General features: G+C 39.5%; 1 protein-coding gene and 1 pseudogene across 1 annotated transcript in view; one reads left to right on the top strand and one right to left on the bottom strand.

The window, feature by feature from the left end:
• The first annotated feature begins 4,648 nt into the window (after positions 1 to 4,648).
• On the top strand, positions 4,649 to 5,257 carry LOC113920021 (annotated as a pseudogene).
• Positions 5,258 to 21,087: 15,830 nt separating this feature from the next.
• Positions 21,088 to 22,581, bottom strand: part of SUCLA2 (succinate-CoA ligase ADP-forming subunit beta) — a 45,938-nt gene continuing 44,444 nt past the window's right edge. The window contains exon 11 of the mRNA XM_027589850.1: positions 21,088 to 21,890. Within this exon, the coding sequence (XP_027445651.1) occupies positions 21,816 to 21,890 (75 nt within the window). The 3' untranslated portion in view covers positions 21,088 to 21,815. The remainder of the gene's footprint in view (positions 21,891 to 22,581) is intronic.

Raw genomic sequence — 22,581 nt, forward strand, 5'->3', positions numbered from 1 at the left:
GTTTCCAGGACAAACAAAAACTAAATGAATGTGTGAACACTAAACCAGCCCTGCAAGAAATATTAAAGGGGAACCTTTGAGTGTTGAGAGAGCCCAAAAGTAACAAAGACCAGAAAGGAACATAGACAATCTACAGAAACAGCGACTTTACAGGTAATACAATGGCACTAAATTCATCTTTCAATAGTTACTCCGAACGTAAGTGGATTAAAAGCTCCAATCAAAAAACATAGGTATCAGAATGGATTAAAAAAAAACACAAGACTCATCAATATGCTGCTTACAAGAGAATCATTTTAGACACAAAGACACCTCCAGATTGAAAGTGAGGGAGTGGAGAACGATTTATCATGCTAATGAAAATCAAAAGAAAGCTGGAGTAGACATCCTTATATCAGACAAACTAGATTTTAAACCAAAGACTGTAACAAGAGATGAAGAAGGACACTATATCATAATAAAGGGGGTCTATCCAACAGGAAGTTCTGGGCACCTGGGTGGCTCAATTAAGCATCTGCCTTTGGCTCAGGTCATGATCTCAGGGTCCTGGGATTGAGTCCCGCATCGGGCTCCCTGCTCAGCAGGGAGTCTGCTTCTCCCTCTACCACTCCCCACTGCTCATGATCTCTCTTTCACTCTCTCTCTCAAATAAATAAAATCTTTTTAAAAATAAATAAATAAATAGTGGCTTCCACCTGTAATTAAAAAAAAACAAACAAACCTAAGAATTATAAATATTTAAGCCCCTAACTTGGGAGCAGCCAAATACATAAGCCAATTAATAAAATTAAAGAAAGTTACTGATAATAATACAATAATAGTAGGGTACTCTAACACTGCACTCACGGCAATGGACAGATCACCTAAGCAGAAGATCAACAAGGGAACAAGTGCTTTGAACAACACACTAGAACAGATGGACTTAACAGATATATTCAGAGTATTTCATTCTAAAGCAGCAGACTACACATTCTTCTCAAGTGCACATAGAACATTGTCTAGAGTAGATCACATACTGGGTCACAAATCAGGTCTCAACCAGTATAAAAAGACTGAGATCATACCATGCATATTTTCGAGACACAATGTTATGAAACGAAGTCAAGCACAAGACAAAATGTGGAAGGACCACAAATACATGGAAGTTAAAGAGCATCCTACTGAAGAATGAATGGGTCAACCAGGAAGCTAAAGAATTCAAAAAATACATGGAAGCAAGGGGCACCTGGGTGGTTCAGCCAGTTAAACATCTGCCTTCAACTCAGATCATGATCCCAGGGTCCTGGGATCAAGCCCCACGTCGGGGTCCCTGCTCAGTGGGGAGCCTGATTCTCCCTCTCCCTCTGCGTCTTCCTTGCTGGTGCTCTCTCGCTCACTCTATCAAATAAATAAAATCTTTTAAAAAAAATAAAATACATGGAAGCAAATGAAAATGAAAACATGACAGTCTAAAACCTTTGGGATGCAGCAAAGGTCATAGGAGGAAAGTATATAGCAATACAGGTCTTCCTCAAGAAGCAAAAAAAAGTATCAAATACACAACCTAACCTTATACCTAAAGGAATTGGAAAAATAACAGCAAATAAAACCTAAATCCAGCAGGAGAAAATAAATAATAAAGACTGATCTCTGCTCTAATGATATCAAATTTAAAAAAAAACAGTAGAACAGATCAACAAAACTAAGAGCTGATTCTTTGAAAGAATTAATAAGATTGATAATCCCCTAGCCAGACTTATCAAAAAGATAAAACACCCAAGTAAATAAAATCATGAATGAAAAAGGAGAGATCACAACACCAAAGAAATACAAACAATTATAAGGGAATATTATGAGCAATTATATGCCAATAGGGCAATCTGGAAGAAATACATTCCTAGAAACATAAACTACAAAAACTGAAACAGGAATAGAAAAGCTGAACAGACCCATAACCAGCAAAGAAATTGAATCAGTAATCAAAAATCTCCCAACAGACAGAAATCCAGGGCCAGATGGCTTCCCAGGAGAATTCTACCAAACATTTAAAGAAGGATTAATATATAATACCTATTCTTCTGAAGCGGTTTCAAAAAATAGAAATGGAAGGAAAACTTCTAAACTCATTCTGTGAGGACAGCATTACTTTGATCACAAAACCAAACAAAGACCCCACTAAAAAGGAGAATTACAGACCAATATCCCTGATTTACATGGATGCAAAATTCTCACCAACATACTAGCTAAGAGGATCCAACAGTACATTAAAAGGATTATTCACCACGACAAAGTAGAATTTATTCCTGGGCTGCAGGCATGGCTCATATTCACAAAATCAAAGTGATACACTACATTAATAAAAGAAAGGACAAGAACTGTATGATCCTCTCAACAGATGCAGAAAGAGCATTTGACAAAGTACAGCTCCTTTCTTGATAAAAACCCTCCACCATGTAGGAATAGAGGGAACGTACCTCAACATCATAAAAGCCACATGTGAGAGACCCACAGCAAATATCATCCTCTATGGGGAAACACTGAGAGCTTTTCCCCTAAGGTCAGGAACACAACAGGGATGCCCACTCTCGCCACTGTTGTTCTACATAGTACTGAAAGTCCTAGCCTCAGCAATCAGACAAAAAAAAGAAATAAAAGGCATCCAAATCAGCAAAGAAGTCAAACTTTCACTCTTCACAGACAACATGATACCCTATGTAGAAAACCCAAAAGAGTCCAACAAAAATTGCTAGAACTGATACAGGAATTCAGCAACATGGCAGGATATAAAATCAATGCACAGAATTAAGTTGCATTTCTATACACTAAGAATGAAGCAGAAAAATAAATCAAGGGATTGATCCTACTTACAATTTCACCAAAAACAGTAAGATACCCAGGAGTTAACCTAACCAAAGAGGTAAAGGATCTGTACTCTGAATACTATAGGACACTCAAAGAAATTGAGGAAGACACAAAGAAATGGAAAAACGTTCCATGCTCATGGATAAGAATAAACATTGTTAAAATGTCTATGCTACCTGAAACAATCTACACATTCAAAGCAATCCCAATCAAAATGCCATCAGCATTTTTTACAGAGCTAGAACAAACAATCCTAATATTTGTATGGAACCAGAAAAGACCCCAATAGTCAAAGGAATGTTGAAAATGAAAACCAAAGCTGTAGGCATCACAATGCAAGACTTCAAGCTGTAATCATCAACACAATATGGAACTGGCACAAAAACACATAGATCAATGGAACAGAATAGAGAACCCAAAAATGGACTCTCAATTCTACGGTCAAGTAATCGTCAACAACTCAGGAAAGAATATCTAAAGGAAAAATGGAAAAAAACCAGGCTCAACAAATGGTGTTGGGAAAATTGGACTGCCACATGCAGAAGAATGAAACTGGACCACTTACACCATACACAAAAATAAACTGAAAATGGATGAAAGACCTAAACGTGAGAGAGGAATCCATCAAAATCCTAGAGGAGAACACAGGCAGCAACTTCTTTGACCTTGGTCACAGCAACTTCTTGCTTTGGAAATATCTCCAAAGGCAAGGGAAACAAAAGCAATAATCAACTACTGGGACTTCATCAGGATAAAAAGCTTTTGCACAGCAAAGGACACAATTGACAAAACTAAAAGGCAACCTACAGAAAGGGAGAAGATATTTGCAAATGATGTATCAGATAAAGGGATAGTATCCAAAATCTATAAAGAATTTGTCAAACTCAACACCCAAAGAAAACAAAAAACCTAGTCAAGAAATGGACAGAAGCCATGAACAGACACTTCTCCAAAGAAGACCTACAAATGGCCAACAGACACAGGAAAAATTGCTCATCACTCATCATCATGGAAATACAAATCAAAACCACAATGAGGTACCACCTCACAGCAGTCAGAAGGGCCAAAAAGAACAAGTCAGGAAACAACGGATGTTGGTGAGAATGTGGAGAAAGGGGAACCCACTTACACTGTCGTTGGGAATGCAAACTAGTAGAGTCACTCTGGAAAACAGTATGGAGGTTCTTCAAAAAGTTAAAAATAGAATTACCATACAACCCAGCAGTTGAACTACCAGGTATTTATCCAAAGGATACAAAAATGCTGATTTGACGGGGCACATACACCCCAATGTTTATAGCCATGTCCATAATAGCCAAAATATGGAAAGAACTCAAACGTCCACCAGCTGATGAACGGATTAAGATGTGTATGTATATGTGTATATATATGTAGATACACACATACCTATATGTATATGTAGATATATACATATCTATGTAAATATATCTACATATCTATATAAATATATAAAATGGAATATTACTCAGCCATCTAAAAGAATGATATATTGCCACTTGCAATGATGTAGATGGAACTAGAGTGTATCATGCTAAGTAAAATCAGTCAGAGAAAGACAAATACCATATGAGTTCACTCATGTGGAATTTAAGAAACAAAACAGATGGACAGTCTCTGCCGAGAGTCGCTGCCGTTTCCTGCTTCAACAGTGCTTGGACGGAACCGGCGCTCATCCCCTACCCGGGCCGGCCGTTCAGAGCCAGCCCTCTGCCATCTCTTCCTCACGCCCTGGGACCGCTCCAAGGCCCCCACCACCGCTCGCCGCCGCCTTTTCTCAGCCACCGCCATGACGACCGCGTCCCCCTCGCAGGTGCGCCGGAACTACCACCAGGACTCAGAGGCCGCCATCAACTGCCAGATCAACCTGGAGCTCTACGCCTCCTACGTCTACCTGTCCATGTCTTACTACTTTGACCACAATGATGTGGCTTTGAAGAACTTCGCCAAATATTTTCTTCACCAATTTCATGAGGAGAAGGAACATGCTGAGAAACTGATGAAACTGCAGAACCAATGAGGTGGCCGAATCTTCCTTCAGGATATCAAGAAACCAGACCGTGATGATTGGGAGAACGGGCTGAATGCAATGGAGTGTGCATTACATTTGGAAAAGAGCGTGAATCAGTCACTACTGGAACTGCACAAAATGGCCACTGATAAAAGTGACCCCCATTTGTGTGACTTCATTGAGACTCATTACCTGAATGAGCAGGTGAAATTCATCAAAGAATTGGGTGACCACATAACCAACCTGCGCAAGATGGGGGCTCCCGAATCTGGCATGGCAGAGTATCTCTTTGACAAGCACACCTTGGGAAACAGTGATAGTGAAAGCTAAGCCTTAGGCTGTCTTCCCATAGCCACAAGGGTGACTTCCCTGGTCACCAAGGCAGTGCATGCATGTTGGGGTTACCTTTACCTTTTCTATAAGTTGTACCAAAATATCTACTTAACTTCTTTCATTTGTACCATTCTTCAAATAAAGTAATTTGGTACCAAAAAAGAAAAAAGAAAAACAGATGAATATAGGGGAAGTGAAGGAAAAATAACATAAAAACAGAGAGAGAGAGAGCGAGGCAAACCATAAGAAACTCTTAACTATAGGAAACCAACTGAGGGTTGCTGGAGGGGAGATGGGTGAAGGCAGGAGTAACTGGGTGATGGGCATTAAGGAGGGCACTTCATGTAATGAGAACTGGGTATATACAACTGATGTATCACTAAATTCTACCCCTGAAAAGTGATATAGTATATGTTAACTAAACTGAGTTTAAATAAAAAATTAAAACAAAAACCAAAAAATTAAAAATAAAAAAGGCAAATACAAATAAAAATACAAACACCAAGACCTAAACCTCAGGGGTTCTAATTTAATGGAGGGTACTGACATTGGTAATTCTTAAAAGCTTTTCAGGTGACTCTAATGTGTAGCCAAGGTTAAGAATTATTGTTCTACTGCTCCAACATACCTGCAAGCTGTGATATAGGTCATCAATAGCAGGTTCTTATAACTGCAGTTATTCAAGGAGCAGAAGGGAGATTCCTAGAGATAGCTTCTAACAATGAGCCCTAAAACACCTTTAGGAATAAGGAGAATTGAACATTAAATGTCAGATAAAAGACAATCCAAAATTCACATGGAAAAATAAGCACACAAGAGTGGTTAAGAAAACAATGACAAGGAAATGTTCTGAGGACTAGCCCAACCAGACATTAAAACATACTACAGAGCTTCTATAATTAAAGTAATGTATTACCGGCATACAAATAGACAAATCAAAGAAATAGACTGGAAGCAGACCCAACTACCTAAAATAAATCAAGAATATGAGAAGATATTTGCAAATGATATCAGATAAAGGGCTAGTATCTAAAATCTATAAAGAACTTATCACACTCAACACCCAAAAAAAAAATCCAATCAAGAAATGGACAGAACACATGACCAGACATTTTTCCAAAGAAGACATCCCGATGGCTAACAGACATGAAAAGATGCTCAACATCACTCATCATAAGGGAAATGCAAATTAAAACTACAATGAGATACCACCTCACACCTGTCAGAATGGTTAAAATTAAAACACAAGAAACAACAGGTGTTGGCGAGGATTCGGAGAAAGGGGAACCCTCTTAGACTGCTGGTGGGAATGCAAACTGGTACAGCCACTCTGGAAAACAGTATGAAGTTTCCTCAAAAAGTTAAAAATAGAACTACCCTATGATCCAGCAATTGTACTACTGGGTATTTACCCAAAGAATACAAAAATACCAATTCAAAGGGATACATGCACTACAATGTTTATACAAGCATTATTCACAAAAGCCAAAATATGGAAATAGCCCAAGTTGTCCATCAATTGATGGAGAAAGATGTGATAGATGCACATATGTATCTATCTATACAGATACACACGTGTAGTAAATACACATGTGTATCTATGTATAGATACACACATAATGGAATATTATCCAGCCATAAAAAATGAAATCTTGCCATTTGCAACAACATGGATGGAGCCAGAAAGTATTAGGCTAAGCGAAATAAGTCAGTCAGAGAAAGACAAATACCATAATGATTTCACTCATATATGGAATTTAAGAAATGAGCAAAGCAATGAAAAAAAGAGAGGCAAACCAAGAAACAGACTCTTAACTATAGAGTGTTAACAAGCATGGTTACCATAGGTGAGGTGGGTTCGGGGGATGGGAAAATAGGTGATGTTGATTAAGGAGTGGGCTTGTTGTGATGAGCACCAGCTGCTGTGTAGAAGTGCTGAATCACTATATGGTACACCTGAAACTAATCGTACATTGTTAACTGGAATTTAAATAAAAACCAAAAAAAGAAACATGAGGAAGATTCCTATGAACTGATATAAAGTGATTTCCAGGAAGCACTGTCAATTCAAAAAAAAAAAAAGCGTATACAGTATGCCACCTTCTGTGTATTTTTTAAATAAGAAAAAAGGCATATATTTCCTTATTAACAAAAAGCCAGAACTAGTAAACCAGTAAACAATGAAATTGGTTACCTGCAAGGCATAGATGGGAAGGAAATACAAGACTCATGCTTCTGAGCATAACTTTTCTGTAGTTTTGACTTTTGAAAGCAAATTGATCTCTTGTTCAAAAAGAAACACTGAATCAATAAAAATGGGAAGGAAAAACACAAAAATTGAAAACAAACTGAAACAAATGCATCTAAGTGTATCTCAAATGAAAAATATAGCCACACTGAAGGGGAAAAAATAACGAATCCAGGTGACTTATGAACATGGTCTAGCAAAGTATTTGTCTATAACCCCTAAGTCTGGGGCAGGTTAGGATACCAGGTGAGGAAAAAGTGCAAACAAATCCTAAACTCCTTTTAGTAGGTTTGCTTAGTGTTAAGGACAAGACAATATGGGAATGATTCTGGATGTATTAGACTCAGCAAAAAGGTAAATATGTTCATATTGCTGAAATACAGGATCCTCGTTGTGGGAGGAGAGACATACAAATATTGATTTGAATTAATAAAAGGGTTCAGTGAAATGCTCACCAATCATTCCTTTCTGTTGTCACCTTGAAGATGTACATTTTGTTGGGCTACTTGTATTTTTCATAGGTCACTTTACATCTATGCCACCATTGGACCTATAAAATCTAAAGCTTAAATCTAAATCTACACCTTCCCTGAGGTCCCCAGGGCAGTGAAGCGCTGCCCACCTCACCACACCCTCACTTTTCCCTCAGTGCCCTAAGCAGAGCCTCATCACTGTGGCAACTACATTCTAGTAAAAGTAGCAATTTTCCCCTCTAAGCTCTTAGGATGGCAGAGACCTTAGTCATATTTGTATTCCCAGTTCCCACTAAAAAATCTAGCACTTGACAAATGTTGGTTCAACTAAACTAAATTGCACATCTTTTGCTGTAGGTCACCAAAATCCTTTTGTGGAAAGAAGAGTATAAATAAATCTGAAATACGAAATTCAGTGGGTAGTAGGCAGTAGCTCTCTCTCTCAGAAAAAGGAACAATCTTTGCAAATGCCCTTTTGTGAATCTGAGGTGGTGCAGCAGAAAATAAGGGAGGGAGGGACCTCTTACCGATAATCAACTAGCTTGTTTGCCTTACAGAAAATAAACCTCTGGTGCTGTCTTTCAGGGTGACTGAGATTTTCATGTGAGAAAAAGCAGCTGATTATTGGCTGCTTAATTATAGCACTCTTGGCGGAGAAACGGAAAAAGCAGTATATTGAGCTATGTTGACCTAAGGTGATAGTTTACAGGATTATTAAAGCAAATTTTAAACACAAATCATATTCTCTGCAAGTTCTTTACTACCCAAACTTGTGTTCTTTGCTGATTAAAGGTACAGAGGAGTAAACTGCTGGAGTCACTTTTAGCAAAAGACAAAAAAGATCTCTTACCCTTGCAAATTAATGGGTGAAACGTTCATTTAATTTTGCCACCTCTAAGGGGTTCATGCCTCATTCCTTCTCACAAGGTCTGGTGTTCTTCCTACTCCTATGCAGTGTTAGCAGCTTTTTTGAATGTGATTATAAAAGCACTATCCAATTATACATTTGGTATCTGTGTCCTTAACTAATACTCCAGCTTTGCTGTAGTTTACCAAGTAGCATATTTTTCTTTGCATGAGTTTTTCTCACCACCTCCTAACTTTGGGCATAAAAATCTATTGCTGGAACAAATACATTTCAGTTTGGAGGCTTGAGGAATGTACTTATCATTGCACCCCACCCCACCCCCAACAGATTCAGACATACTCAGAGTCTGCCCTCAGCTCCTGCCAGTGTCAGAGAATGTTTTAGCTCTGAAGTCACAGACCTTTCCACTCTGGAAGCTTAAAGGCTATGCATCAGCGTAAGAGAAGGGCAAAAAGAAAATTAAAGAACAGAGGGGAAAGGTAGGCCACCAAAAGGGAAGAGTAGAAAGGGGGATGTGCCCCATGAGCTGCCCCTGCTCAAGTCCTCCTAATAATCAGATGGGGAATATTTCTGAACTGAGTTTAGGGTTCTTCCCGAAACAACTATCAAATGACAGAATATTCTAAAACCTAACATTTCCACTTTAAAGCCAGCAAGGCATAGAGGAGGTATATAGTAGTATGAAAAACAGATTTTGAAGTCTGAAGACCCAGTTCTTGTAACAGTACTGACACCTTAGTTAAGTTACTCAGTTTGCTTAGCATCTCTGTTGTCCTCATCTGCTGAATGGGGACAACACCTGCCACTGACATTGTAGTGAGCCCCAAATGACTATGCACACGAGAGTATTCTGGAAACTAACACACTGAGCAAAGGTAAGTTTTCATTTCAACAGTGGGTGGAGGGATGGTTAACATACCTGTATTTCAGGGATTCAGGGAACTAAAGAACAAATACAACAAGCAAAATCAAGATGCCATTGATTTATATTAAGTTACATCCACATTCTCATATATCTATGCATATTTCTACACATCAAATAACAAAATGGGGAGCCTTAAAAGGAACATGAGCATTTTTCAAATATTTGAAGGGCGGCCATGTGAAAGAGGGTTTATACCTATCTAGAGTGGCTCAGAGATAGACCCTCACACTACCAGATAAAAGCTATAGGGAAACAGATTTCGGATCAGAATAGAGATCTTTCAAGTATTTAGGACTGTTTGAAAATGGGATGGCTCCCAGTAAGGGAATGATCTCCCTCCCAGCTGTTGAAAATGTTTAAGTTGATGGAAAACAACTGATTGATGGGATCTGTACACGGCAATGCTGCCTCGCAATTGGATTTGTTTTAATAAAAGATCTGAAAAAAAAAAACAAAAAAGAAAATGTTTAAGTTGAAAGGAATGTAAGTGGGCAGGGACTCGTATTGCTTTGTTCACTTATGTCCCCACCTGTGCCCAGAACAGTGCCTGGCACATAGAAGGAACTCAGATGCGTTGAATAAAGGAATGAACATATGCTGTGATCACTTTGACTCAAAGACTACAATTTTGTGGTAGATGTTCAATAATAATTCTCAGCTCTGCTGAGTCTGTGTAAGTTCAGCAGCTCAGCTGGGAGTTCCAAAGCCATAATCATGTAAATACGATTTTCTTCAGGTCAAATTCACAAACCCAGAAAGGCAGCTCCACATCCTCAGACAAATGGATACCAGGAAGTCCTACCTAAGAGTATGGAACGAAAAGCCAATAAAATAGTCAAGCCTACACAAATCAACCAACAAAATCAAATGGGATTGAGGTCCTCTGCAGTCAGGAATGTTCTCCTGCCCATCTCTGTGTCTCTAATACTCAGCACAGTGTCTGGTACAAAGTACATACTAAAAAACCATCTGCTGCATTCAGTTGAACTGAAATTTATATCTGACAACCATTAAACTGTCATCTCTTTTCTCACTAGGTTCACATTTAGTTCTATGCTCATTCTTATGCTTATTTTGATTTCATTGCATGTCTATCTCCCCAGCTACATTATGAACACCATGAGAGATCATGCCTCTTATCTATCACTGTATATACCAGGGTACCCCAATACCTTGTATGGCACATAGGAGGTGCTCAATTAATATTTGTTGAATGAACTGAATACTGGAAGTAGATACCTGAAATAATTGTGTAGGTGAAAGAATTCTTGAATCACAGAATCTTTCAGTTAGAAGAGACCTTAGCAATCCTTTCAGTTACTTATTATCAAGTATTCCCATTTAGATTGAACAACTGAAGTGAAGCAATTTAATCTACATAAAGTAACAGTAAATGCAATAGTGATATCAAGGATGTTTCTTCTAAAGTGATGTTCAAAATTATCCATGAGAGTCCCAACAAAAACTCAGCTTCAAGTTCTTTGAGGGAAACATTTTACTAGTCTACACTTCCATCCTCAAACAGATTTCACAGTCAATCCAGGACTTGCAGATTAAATTAGCCCTCTTTTCTAGGCAATGTATTTGGGCTTCTCTTCTCCTTGCCACCTCCACGGCAGGGGCGGGGGGGGGGGGGGGGGGCGGTGGTTGGTAACAGCCTAGGCAGGAAAAAGAAACAGCTAATCACAGGGCGTGAGTTTTGGAGCTTTTACAAAAGCCAGGCCTGGTGAAATAGAGCTGGTACTTGGTACCTCCAATGTTGTCTCTCGGGAGCTTTTCCACTCAGAGTCTTTAGCTCTTCACTTAAAGCTGTTCTGTTTTTACCCCCTCAAGGCTCAAGTGTCTGTTAAGGCAGCACTACTCAAAGTGTGGTCCCTGAATCCATTCGTTACCAGTGTGTGAAAAATTAAGAACTTACACCAGCACATAAATCAAAACACTGAAGCTTCCTTCATTGGAAAAATCTGGCTGCCGAGACAAAAGTATCTATCAGGTGAGCTACACTGTGTGCTTAGTGATGTAAATAACTTACATCCTGGCACAAGATCCTTACCTGGTTGCAAATCAGTAAAAAATCACTTCAGAGACTGGCACTTTCAATAGCATTATGCTAGGTATAAAATGGTATCTAAAGGACAATAGAGAGCTTTAAATCAAAGGAACAATTCCCTAGATATAGATTCTAACACACACGTATATTATTTCTAGAGCAGGGGGACAGAGAATTTGAGGTTTGGGAGGGAACCACCAAAATGAGGTATCCCGGCATGACTAAGTCTGGTGCACAGTAGATGCATAAAACAATATCAACTCATTTTCTCCTACCCTTTGCCCCAATCCATTGTTTTTCAAAGGACCACCTGCATTAGAATCAACTGAGGAATGTATTAAACATGGATGTTGCCAGGTCTCCTGCATTAGAATCTCTGGGTAGGAGACCTAGGAAACCACCTGCCTAACAGGCGGCCGAAAGATTTGTTTAATTTACACCAAAATTTGGGAACCACTGGACTAGGTAAGCTGAGACAGCAAAAAAAGATCTTACTGCTTACGTATTTTACAGCTGCCAAAAAAAACAGAAGCCAAAAGTGGGCATCAAGTAGGAAATTTTTGTCCTTGACACACATATTTCAGAAAGTATGTGACTACAGCGTAACTGATCAACTAATGCAAAAACTACTCATACTCTAAACAGGCTTTGCCCTACAGCCTGTCGACCATTTACTGTTAAGCAAACCAAATGCATGTTGTAGGGAAGGAAAAATTCTTCCTCTATCCTTCAATCTTCCAGCTGGACTGAGAATTAAATTTACATGAGACAGAGTAACAGGAATAAAAGCCAAAGTTTTCTTACATGTGCATGGAGCCCCAATAATGAAACTGAAACCTAAAGAAATAACCAAGGCAGGCAGTTTTTACACATTTTAGACAAAGAGAAAATAAATTTGTGAGGAATTGACAGGATAAAGAAAATGGATATTTGGGAGCTTTAATTAGTAAGGAAATCTACGCAGAATTTGGGCTGAGGTAGTAGGTTGCTAAAACAAAAAAGTAACAAGGTTTGTTTCTATATCTTTCTTGGCTTTAAAGTTCCTATCTCTGGTGATAAGGAGATCTTTTTACTTAGTTCAGGGAGGGTCCCTTTCATATGGGAAATTGATTTTTTCCTTTCAGAGGGACAAAGGCAGGTCTGAGTGTCTGCACTGGCTGTTTCTTAAGTAACTTTTATTTAAAATAATATGCCAAGGCGGCACATTTTGGGGCAGCCTGCCCTTGGCCCCTACAATGGCAATTACCTGGCCCATGTTTAACTGCCATTAACTTCATAGGATTCTTGGTACTGGGTAGCCCATTTCTCTGCATGATACTGAATTTTTAATTATGTTAACTTGAGGAACAATGGATCCTTTTGATTTCTTTTTTTTAAATAGAACTTCCTCATCTCAGAAATAGCCTGGATTTCAACCCTTTTCTCAGTGAGGAAATTTCACAATAACGGACTTCCTTCAAATGGGATTTCTTTCACAAGTCCCCTAAATGACTGGTTTGCCAAACCCTGCTCAAGTAAGCAGGTTGAATGGTACTGCTAGAAGTTTAATCACCTGGTACCACAGTGACAATCTAAAACGGGATGTCAATTTTTGAATCTCCTCACTACACTGCGTCATCAACAATGATACCTCCATAAGATGGGCACTAGGCTAAGTGCTGTACCATAAAAATAACATTTGTCTGTTGTAGCATTAATGCTCAGCCAAGCAACTGATCTCAGTACACAGTCAAGTACACCAGAACAGGCATCAAGGGGAGAATTTAACCATAGGGCTGAACCCCAGGGAAAGGAGCCAGAACAGGCACCAAAGGTCAGGAATGCAAGGTCGGCCAGAAGAGGAGTCAGATACAGCTCCTTATCTGTTCAACGGTCTCCGTGAGTTGGAATATTTCACTGATTTCACACTGACTTAGGATACCAAACACATGAGAACTGACAGCCTGGGCAACTTAAGTCAACGGTATTTAAAAGGTTGACTCATAATGAAAAGGCTCTCACAAGCTGAAAAAATGGTCCATGTCAGTTGAATCACACTTTCTAAGAAAGCCATGACCAATTTGTTTAAACTGCTCCTTTGGCTATTACTCTTCAGCATCCCTCCCAGAGTAAATGTTGGTTCAAAAACTTACTCCCAAACAGAGTGATAAGGAGAACCTGAAGAAAGGGGAAGGCCACTCCAGACTGGTAGGTGGCCGTCTCCATAAGCAAGAGAAGTTACTTCCAAGGCTCCTCTTGGGCAACCGAGAGACAAGTAGATGTCCACATCTGCCCGCCAGGTCTTGAAAGCTTACCTAGAGACCTGCATTGGGTTCAGTCCCAGCATGTGGTCCAGGTCTCGACTACATGCGGCTCTCTCAAGGCGGCGTCCTTGAAAATGGCTCCAGCTGTGGGAAGGGCTGGCAGGGCGGAAGGTGCATTCCAAGGATGGGGAGCAGGTGAGGAGCCTCTGATTGCCTGGCTCTAGGTCAGAAGTCAACCAGTGATCATGTGCTCCGCATTCATAACTCAAGCTCAGAACTAACACCAAAATTAAGCCTTTCAAACTATATCATGAAAACCAGAAACTATAAATATTGGTACACTTTGTTATATTGAAAATTACACCTGTGAAGGATAAATACAGTCGGTTAAATGTCTGCCTTTGGTTCAGGTCATGATCCCAGAGTCCTGGGATTGAGCCCCACATCGGGCTCCCTGCTCAGCGGGAAGCCTGTTTCTCCCTCTCCCTCTGCTGCTCCCCCTGCTTGTGTTCTCTCTCTCTCTGCCAAATAAATAAATAAAATCTTTAAAAAAATAAAAGTCAAAGTCATAGAAACAGATTAGAATGGTGGTTGCCAGGGGCTGGGGGAGGGGAAAATGAGGAGTTGCTATTCAATGGGTATGAAGTGTCAGTTATGCAAGATGGGTAAGTTCTAGACACCTGCTGCACAACACCGTGCTTATAGTAAACAATACTGTATGTGCACTTTAAAATTTGCTAAGGGGCTAGATCTCGTGTTCTTACCATGATTTTTAAAAAATTACATATGATAAAATACATAATATATTATAGACAAATGGCTAATCTCAAATATGCAAAAGTTCTTAAATATCAATTAGAATGAAGTCAATAGAAAACACTGAAATGGAAGTTACACACATGTGCTCCTGCACAAATGATTAGTAAACAGATGAAACCTCATCAGCATTAAACAGGGAAGACACGTCTTTTGCCCGTTGGAATTAGCAACGCACTGTTGTCAAAGGCGTGGAAAAACTGTTATACACTGTGAGTGGGAAACTAACCAGGACAGACTTGCAGCAAAGCAGCTGCTCAGTGACTGTCATGAGAATGTTAAGTATAGTTCTGCTTTGACACAGCTAATCCACTCAAAGGTTTTTATCCGAAGGAGAATTTATGCACCAGGGCGTTCTCCTCTTCTATTTAGAATGTTGAAAATGTAGGAAACAAGGTCAATAGTGTAAGACTGGGTATGTAAGACAATGGTACATACATTCTCGTGTGTGTGCAGTCATTAAAAATGATGTAGACTTATATTGGACATGATGGAAAGATACCTAAGTGTTTACTGAAGAATAGCACAGTATCTAGACTTTGATCCACTTACGTAAAAGTATATTCATTTATCTGTGCACATATGCTCAGACATAGAGAAGACAAAGAATATTTTCCAAACTGTTAACAGGTGTTATCTCTGGGTTGTGGGGTTGCAAATGAGTCTTACTTGTCTTGGTACTTTCTGTCTCAATGAGGTTTTTATTTTTTACAATGAGTATGTATCATTTTCACTGAAACAAAGGTCTTTTTTTCTAAAATGAGGCTAGTTTCATCAAATACATATATCAGAAACAGAAGAAAAAGATGCTTTTCTGCTTTTAGAACTGACCATAGGAATAATCCTGAACCATTCAATGTTTGTCTCTAGTTTCCTTATTACAAAACATCTATCCCATCACCCTGGAACTGTCACCCTGAACTGCAGGATTGCAAGGTCTCAACTAGTCATCAGTCAACTCCTACCAAAGACATTGATGATGTTAGTGTGCAAATTAGCAACATACAAACCAGACATGAAGCTAGACTACTCCTGGCCCTCTCCCTGCATACCGCAATTTGCTCAACTGATTTTCTGGATTAGCATTGACTGGACTCCAGGACACACAGCAGTCTGTGGCTTTGCTGATTGATGGCAATTGCTTCCCAAATTTACAAAGCTATGAGTACCATCATATTGACTAGAAACTATTCAAGGCTGAGCCTCTCAACACTAGATGTTTGTTTACATCCTACTTCCAATTTTTATGTTCACATCCTCACAACTGGATGTGATGGAGCTTTTCTCAGTCCTACGCAAAATGTAATCTGTGGACTGACGCTGATCTGATCCACAGTTCACAAATCTGCAAGAGATAAGCAGGTAAAGAGTTAGCATCTAGGGGCGCCTGGGTGGCTCAGTCGTTAAGTGTCTGCCTTTGGCTCAGGTCATGATCCCAGGGTCCTGGGATTGAGCCCCGCATCGGGCTCCCTGCTCCGCGGGAGGCCTGCTTCTCCCTCTCCCACTCCCTCTGCTTGTGTTCCCTCTCTCGCTGTGTCTCTGTCAAATAAATAAAATCTTTCAAAAAAAGAGTTAGCATCTAGAAACTTTTATAGCAATTTGAAGTTTTATGCTGTTGAATAAAAATAAAATTGGAGCTCATATTTTGTATGCTTTTTTTAAAAAAAATCATTTCTTGTAATTGTTTTGATTGTATTTTATAAAAGAATTAGTCCAGGGGCACCTGGGTGGCTCAGTTGGTTAGGCGACTGCCTTCGGCTCAGGTCATGATCCTGGAGCCCCGGAATCGAGTCCCACATTGGGCTCCCCACTCAGCGAGGAGCCTGCTTCTCCCTCTAACCCTCCCCCCTCTCATGTACTCTTTCTCTCTCTCTCTCTCTCTCATTCCCGCTCTCTCAAATAAATATATCTTCAAAAAAAAATTAGTCCATGACAGATTATAAAATTTTAAATTTCTAATTTTTACAAAATGGCCCTTCACCTCAGTTTGAGAGACCTCAGTTTGGCTTTTATAACTAATATACAGTAGTATGGATGTTAGTATATTAAGTTTCCTATTGCTGCTATAACAAATTACCACCAACTTAGCAGCCTAGAACAACACAAATTTATTATCTCACAGTTCTGTGGATCAGAAGTCCAGATAGGCTTGTCTGGTTTCTCTGGTCATCTGGAAAAAAGCCACTTCCAATTGTTAGCAACATCTAATTCCTTTTGGCTGTAGGACTGAGATCTCCATTTCCTTGCTGCCTGTCAGCTGAGGGCTGCCCTCAGTTAAAGGCCTCTCTGTGGTCCTTGCACATGGACTCCTACACCTCAGAAGCAGCAACTGTATATTGAATTCTCACATTGGAACCTCTCAACTTCCCCTTTAGCCACCTCTCTTGCCTCCAGTTGGATGTTGTTTTTAACATTTAAAAAATGCTGTTTTTAAGGATTCATGTGATTAGATTGGGCCTTGCTTTAACACTATTTGTCCCTCCAAAATTCCTACACTGAAACCTGATGCCCAATACGGATAATATCAGGAGATGGGGCCTTTGGGAGATGCTCAGATCTAGAGGGTGGAGCCCTCATGAATGGGATTAGTGCTCTTTTAAGAGACCTCACAGAGCTCCTTAGCTCCTTCTACCAGGTGAGGACACAGTGAGAAGGCATGGCCCATCCACCAGGAAGCGGGCTCTCACCAGACACTGAATCTGCCAGTGCCTTGAGATCGTAGGCTTCCCAGCCTCCAGAACCAAGAGAAATAAATTTCTGTTGCTTCTAAGCCACCCATTCTACAGTATTTTGTTATAGAAGCCCAAAAAAGGCGTTTGGGGATAATCCAGGACAATCTCCCTATTTTAAGGTCCACATAGTCTTAATCACATCTGCAAAGTCCCTTTTCCATGTAATGTGACATATACATAGTTTCCAGGGAGGTGTGGATATCTGTGAAGGGGCCATTATTCCGCTTAACGGACAGGGTAAGGTGAAGTCCAAGAGTCCTCACATATCTGCCTGTTCATGTAGGGAACGTAAAGGCTAAAGCCAAAGGCATGAAAACAGTAATGATGGAATAACAGGAGGTGATGTGGAGGGCAAACCAAACTCCTTTGGGAAGTAACCAACTGGATCCTGGTGGGTCAGCCCTTCCAGTTTCATGTCCCAGGATGGCTGCTTACGGACGAAGTTTGCTGCTGACCGCACAACCAGTGACAGTTATCAAGTAAAGAAAGACAAGTGGGGGTGACACACATGGCGGGGCTCCCTCCCCACAAACCATGAAGAGGTGGCAATGCGCAGGAAAACAACAATGTATACACACAAGATTGGAAGAAATGAAAAATAGAAAGAAGCTGGTTACTTGTGAAGAAACAAAAGTTGTTCATAGTCTTATCTCCTTGTGAGGCAAAGTCATGAATAACAAAGATACTCAAATTTCCTCAAAGTGGAAAAAGAAGCCGACAGAGCAAAATTTTTGAAAAAGAGAACAAAGACTGCCATAGCTTCAATGCTGAGAACATTCAGACAGGGGGCAAAATCCTGGCACTCGAAGACACTGTAGCTTTATTATCTCAAGTCCCTCTGGCTCGGCACAGCCCTCCCTTCTCCAGTCCTCTCTCCGGCTGTCACTTAAATAATTACTATTTTATCCCTTCACTTTCACCTCTTCGTTTTAAATCACATTTTAGACAAAAACTGATTTACCAACCTTTTGCCTTTCCTCATTTTATAGTGTAAACCTCTAAATCTTATTTCGATTTTTTACTACCACACAATAAATCACACGAATCTGAAAATTGATTTTTCCACAGGTCCTATCTCACTCCCTTACATTTCAACAGGACAAAAGAACATGACTGTAATTATAGCACACCTGGCCCCCAGCCTGCTAACATTTATGCCCACGATCTTAAAATTTCTTTAAATAGAATTCGTCGCCAGACAGAAAAACTCACCAAAGTATTTAAAAAGTATTAAAAGCTTCAGTGTCCTGCTGGGGTTGCTGGGGTTGTACAACCTGCCTGCTTGCCTTCATTCCTGCTTGCCTTCCTTCCTTCTTCTTTCCTTCTTTTCTTTCTTCCCTACCTCCCTGTTTTTCTGTTTTGTTTTTTTTTTTACATGTTTTCCCCCTTAACATGTGGTTTTTCTAAAACCCCATCTGGTACAAAGTATGAATATCTATTAGTCTTGGTGTCCTGGGTTCTTCTGCAAGCTGTTATCATAGTCAAAATTAGTTATATTCTATGCAGAAAGTGGAGTTGCTCAGATGGATGTATTCAACTGTAAAGGAGAAAATTCAAATGTTAAAGTAGGCTCCCCACCCCCACCCCCAGGAAGCAGGCAGGGCTGTAGGGACAGAAGTATCAAGCCTGTAAAAAGAATATTCAAGGGTGAATGGGATGCTTGGGGGCTGCAGTGGGAGGGTGTCTACACGGCCAGGAGGAGGTTTTCGCTCTCCATTCTCCACAGAACTCCCACTTCCTGCCCACAGCTATACCACCATCACTCTTACCAAGTTGTTACGTGCTGTTTCAATTCCACTAAACACTTTTTGGTCCTTATGTTTTTTGACTTATCTGGATTCGACACCACTGATCACTCTAACCTTGGAAACATTCTTTCCTTGCCTTCCCTGATAAATGTTCTTGTAGTTTTCCTGGGCCCACCACTGAAGCCAAGGCACTCTCCTCCTCAGGGCTGCAAGCAACGGAAGTCCTCCCGGCTCCCAGATTCTCCCTACTACCTCAGTCTTAGCAGTTACTAATCTCTGAGTTAACTCAGCATCCAGTTTGCTCTTTCAGTTTCCAAACATGAGTTGTGATGGTTTTAAAATACGTCCACAAACTCTGATACTTCCCCCTTCAAGAATGGAACTGAATTCCCCTCTCTTGTGGCCTGGACTCAGTGAGTCACGTCTAACAAAAAGCGAGGCATAAGTGACAATGAAATGAGAACACAAAAGGCAATGTCACTCCTCCCTCATTCCCTTGGATCACTGGCTCTGGGGGAAGCCAGCTGACATGGCACAAGGATATTCAAGCAGCCCTGTCGACAGGCCCACATGGGGAGAAACTGAGGCTTTTGGCCAACAGCCATCTGAGAGAGCCATCTTGGAAGTAGGTCCTCCAGCCCTAGTCAAGCCTTCAAATGACTGTGGCACCAAAACCACCACCTGTCTAAACTGCTTCCAAATTTCCGACCCACAGAAACTATGAGATAATAAATGTTGTTTGAAAATCACCTAGTTTTAGGGTAATCTAGTATGCAAGAATAGGTAACTGAAACACTAGTATTACCAATAGCCTGTATTGGTATCCTCCCCAAAATACCAAGCATTGTTTTAAATTCCTGACTAGGACCCCAACTAATACAAAATGCCGATCTTTTCTGAGTTCGTCATTGGCTGGCAATTTTTGGAATTTTTTTTTTAATTAAAAGCCAAAGTCTTGGACTTTTAATTATAACTTTATCACAATTTTCAATGGTTTAATTGCTCTAATTTAGTATTTTAATATATGAGCAGGATGGGCAGATTGATAGTTAGATAATGATATAGGTATAGTTGGTTTAAATATATATTTTATATAGTCTCTTTATAGAATGTCTCTCTTTCTCTTTCCTCCTCCCCCTCCATCGCCTGCTGTCCTTCTCTATCTCCCTCTCCCCACCAAATAATTCTAGTCAAGATGAGAAAGGAGCTAAGGAAACAGATACACTGAAATTTAAAAACTCATCCAAACTCATACAGATAGTAAGTAGTGAGGATTCAAACCAGACAGACCCGCTTTCAAATTCTGTGCTCCCATCCAAGTACTAACCAGACCTGTCAAATTCTGTGCTCATAATCACTATGCTATGCGACCTGTCATAGTATATATATATCTGATCACACGTTAAGAACATCAAAACAGGTAAAAATTCTCATATTCATCAGTACGGTTACATAGCCTACCACCTGGCTGGTATTTCCTTCCATGGTATTAACACTATTAATAGTTAAATATCAACTGTTCTGAGTAGTGAACAAAAGATTAATACACACATACACACACAGAGGGACACAAAGGAAAACATGTTTTTTTTTTAAAGAAGGTACCAGAAGGTACACACATAAACATCAGAATTCAAGGGAAGTATCTGTAGGTAGCTCCATAGTATGTAATGTCATGCCCCCAGTACATGATCTACAAATCGGTTCCTTGAAGATATTTAGTGCAATGATGAACACATCACCATCCACTGTGTTTACTTAGAAAAAAGAAAAAACATTAATCTGAGTCACACTGGGAGATTTTTATTAACTTAAGTTGACATTGTTAATTTTGTCTGCCAAGTCCTTAGTGAATATACCTTTATTTGATACAAACCTACTGGTTCTTATCAATACCACAGGATCAAGAAGACTTACAGTAATCAGTGTTTTATAATGATTAAAACAATGTTCAAATAACAAGTTACTTCACTGACATACTTAAAAGAATATTCTTGGGAGTGTTTGAAAGCTCTTTTTATAAATAGTAATTGATATATTTAGATAGGTATTTGGTGTTGAAGATAAACACTTCTTATATAAAACATTGTTTTAATACATTGCTCTACTAATGAGGCTAGTTATTAGATACAATATATTTCTAACACTAAAGAATAAAGCTTTATCTTCATATTTATTTTATTCATAGGACTCTTATCAACGAAGAATGTTGAATCTAACAATAAACTGGCATATTGCAAGTGACAGTCTATAGAAGTGAAAAAGAAAGCTGCAATAAAAGAAACTAGATCACTGCATTATACATTCTTTATACAAACAGCCCACTCTGAACAGTAGAATTAAATGCAGACCAAATACTTTTGAAAGTTTTTGTGCCTAGCTGGCAATTACAATCCCCACTAAGAGAAAAGGAACGCTAAAGAGAAAAGGAACAATAGTAATACAGAACACAGGATTTTTAATGATTACAGCACATTTAACACCTTCAGCCATCCACTAGGTTCTCGGATCAGATTGGCAACTGAAATTTCACATCCACCTGGGCTTGCTTGGCTAAGGTCACTATTTCAGAGAGCTTTACAACCTGAAAGGAAAAAACAAAGCATCTTTGTCTCTTATTTCCATGAAACCAAAAATCAGAACTACCAGTAAATGTGAAATTAATGCACACTCAATCTTCCTCACTTAAAACATCTGGGCTATACTGACATTGTTATAAATCACTTCACACTCACACAAGCATTTGCCACTCTTGAAAGACTGTCAAATCTGAGACTCTTCATAAACCCACATCTCAGTTCAATACCTTCTGATTTCACACACACACACACACACACACACACACACACACACCTCTTTTTTACTGCCTCAATTTTATCTATTTTAAAGGCAGAAACAGTGCCTTTTTTTGCACACAATGCAAAGCACATCTAATCAAAGTCTGTTTAATAGTACGTATATGATATTAACTTGCAATATCAGGATAGGAGCTTGGGTCTAGAAGTTAGTATTTCACTTTTTGTCAAGTTGAATTCCAATGCTGTATCTATAATCCGTCTGAGGATAGCCAGCTGGTACCATACAAAAGATTAAAATTAAACATGTCTAACACCAAACACAAATTCAGCTTCTCTCCTGCTCAGGAGAGTAGTTAAGAAAAGGTTTCAAAGTTAGGCGCCCTGGGTTCAAATCCCACTCTGATGTTTATGACATGTCATCCTGATGAATAAGTTAATTTATTTAGCCTCTATTTCCACATCTATAAAAACAGAAAT

Source organism: Zalophus californianus, chromosome 3 (genome assembly GCF_009762305.2).
Source record: "Zalophus californianus isolate mZalCal1 chromosome 3, mZalCal1.pri.v2, whole genome shotgun sequence".
NCBI classification, from domain to species: Eukaryota; Metazoa; Chordata; class Mammalia; order Carnivora; family Otariidae; genus Zalophus; species Zalophus californianus.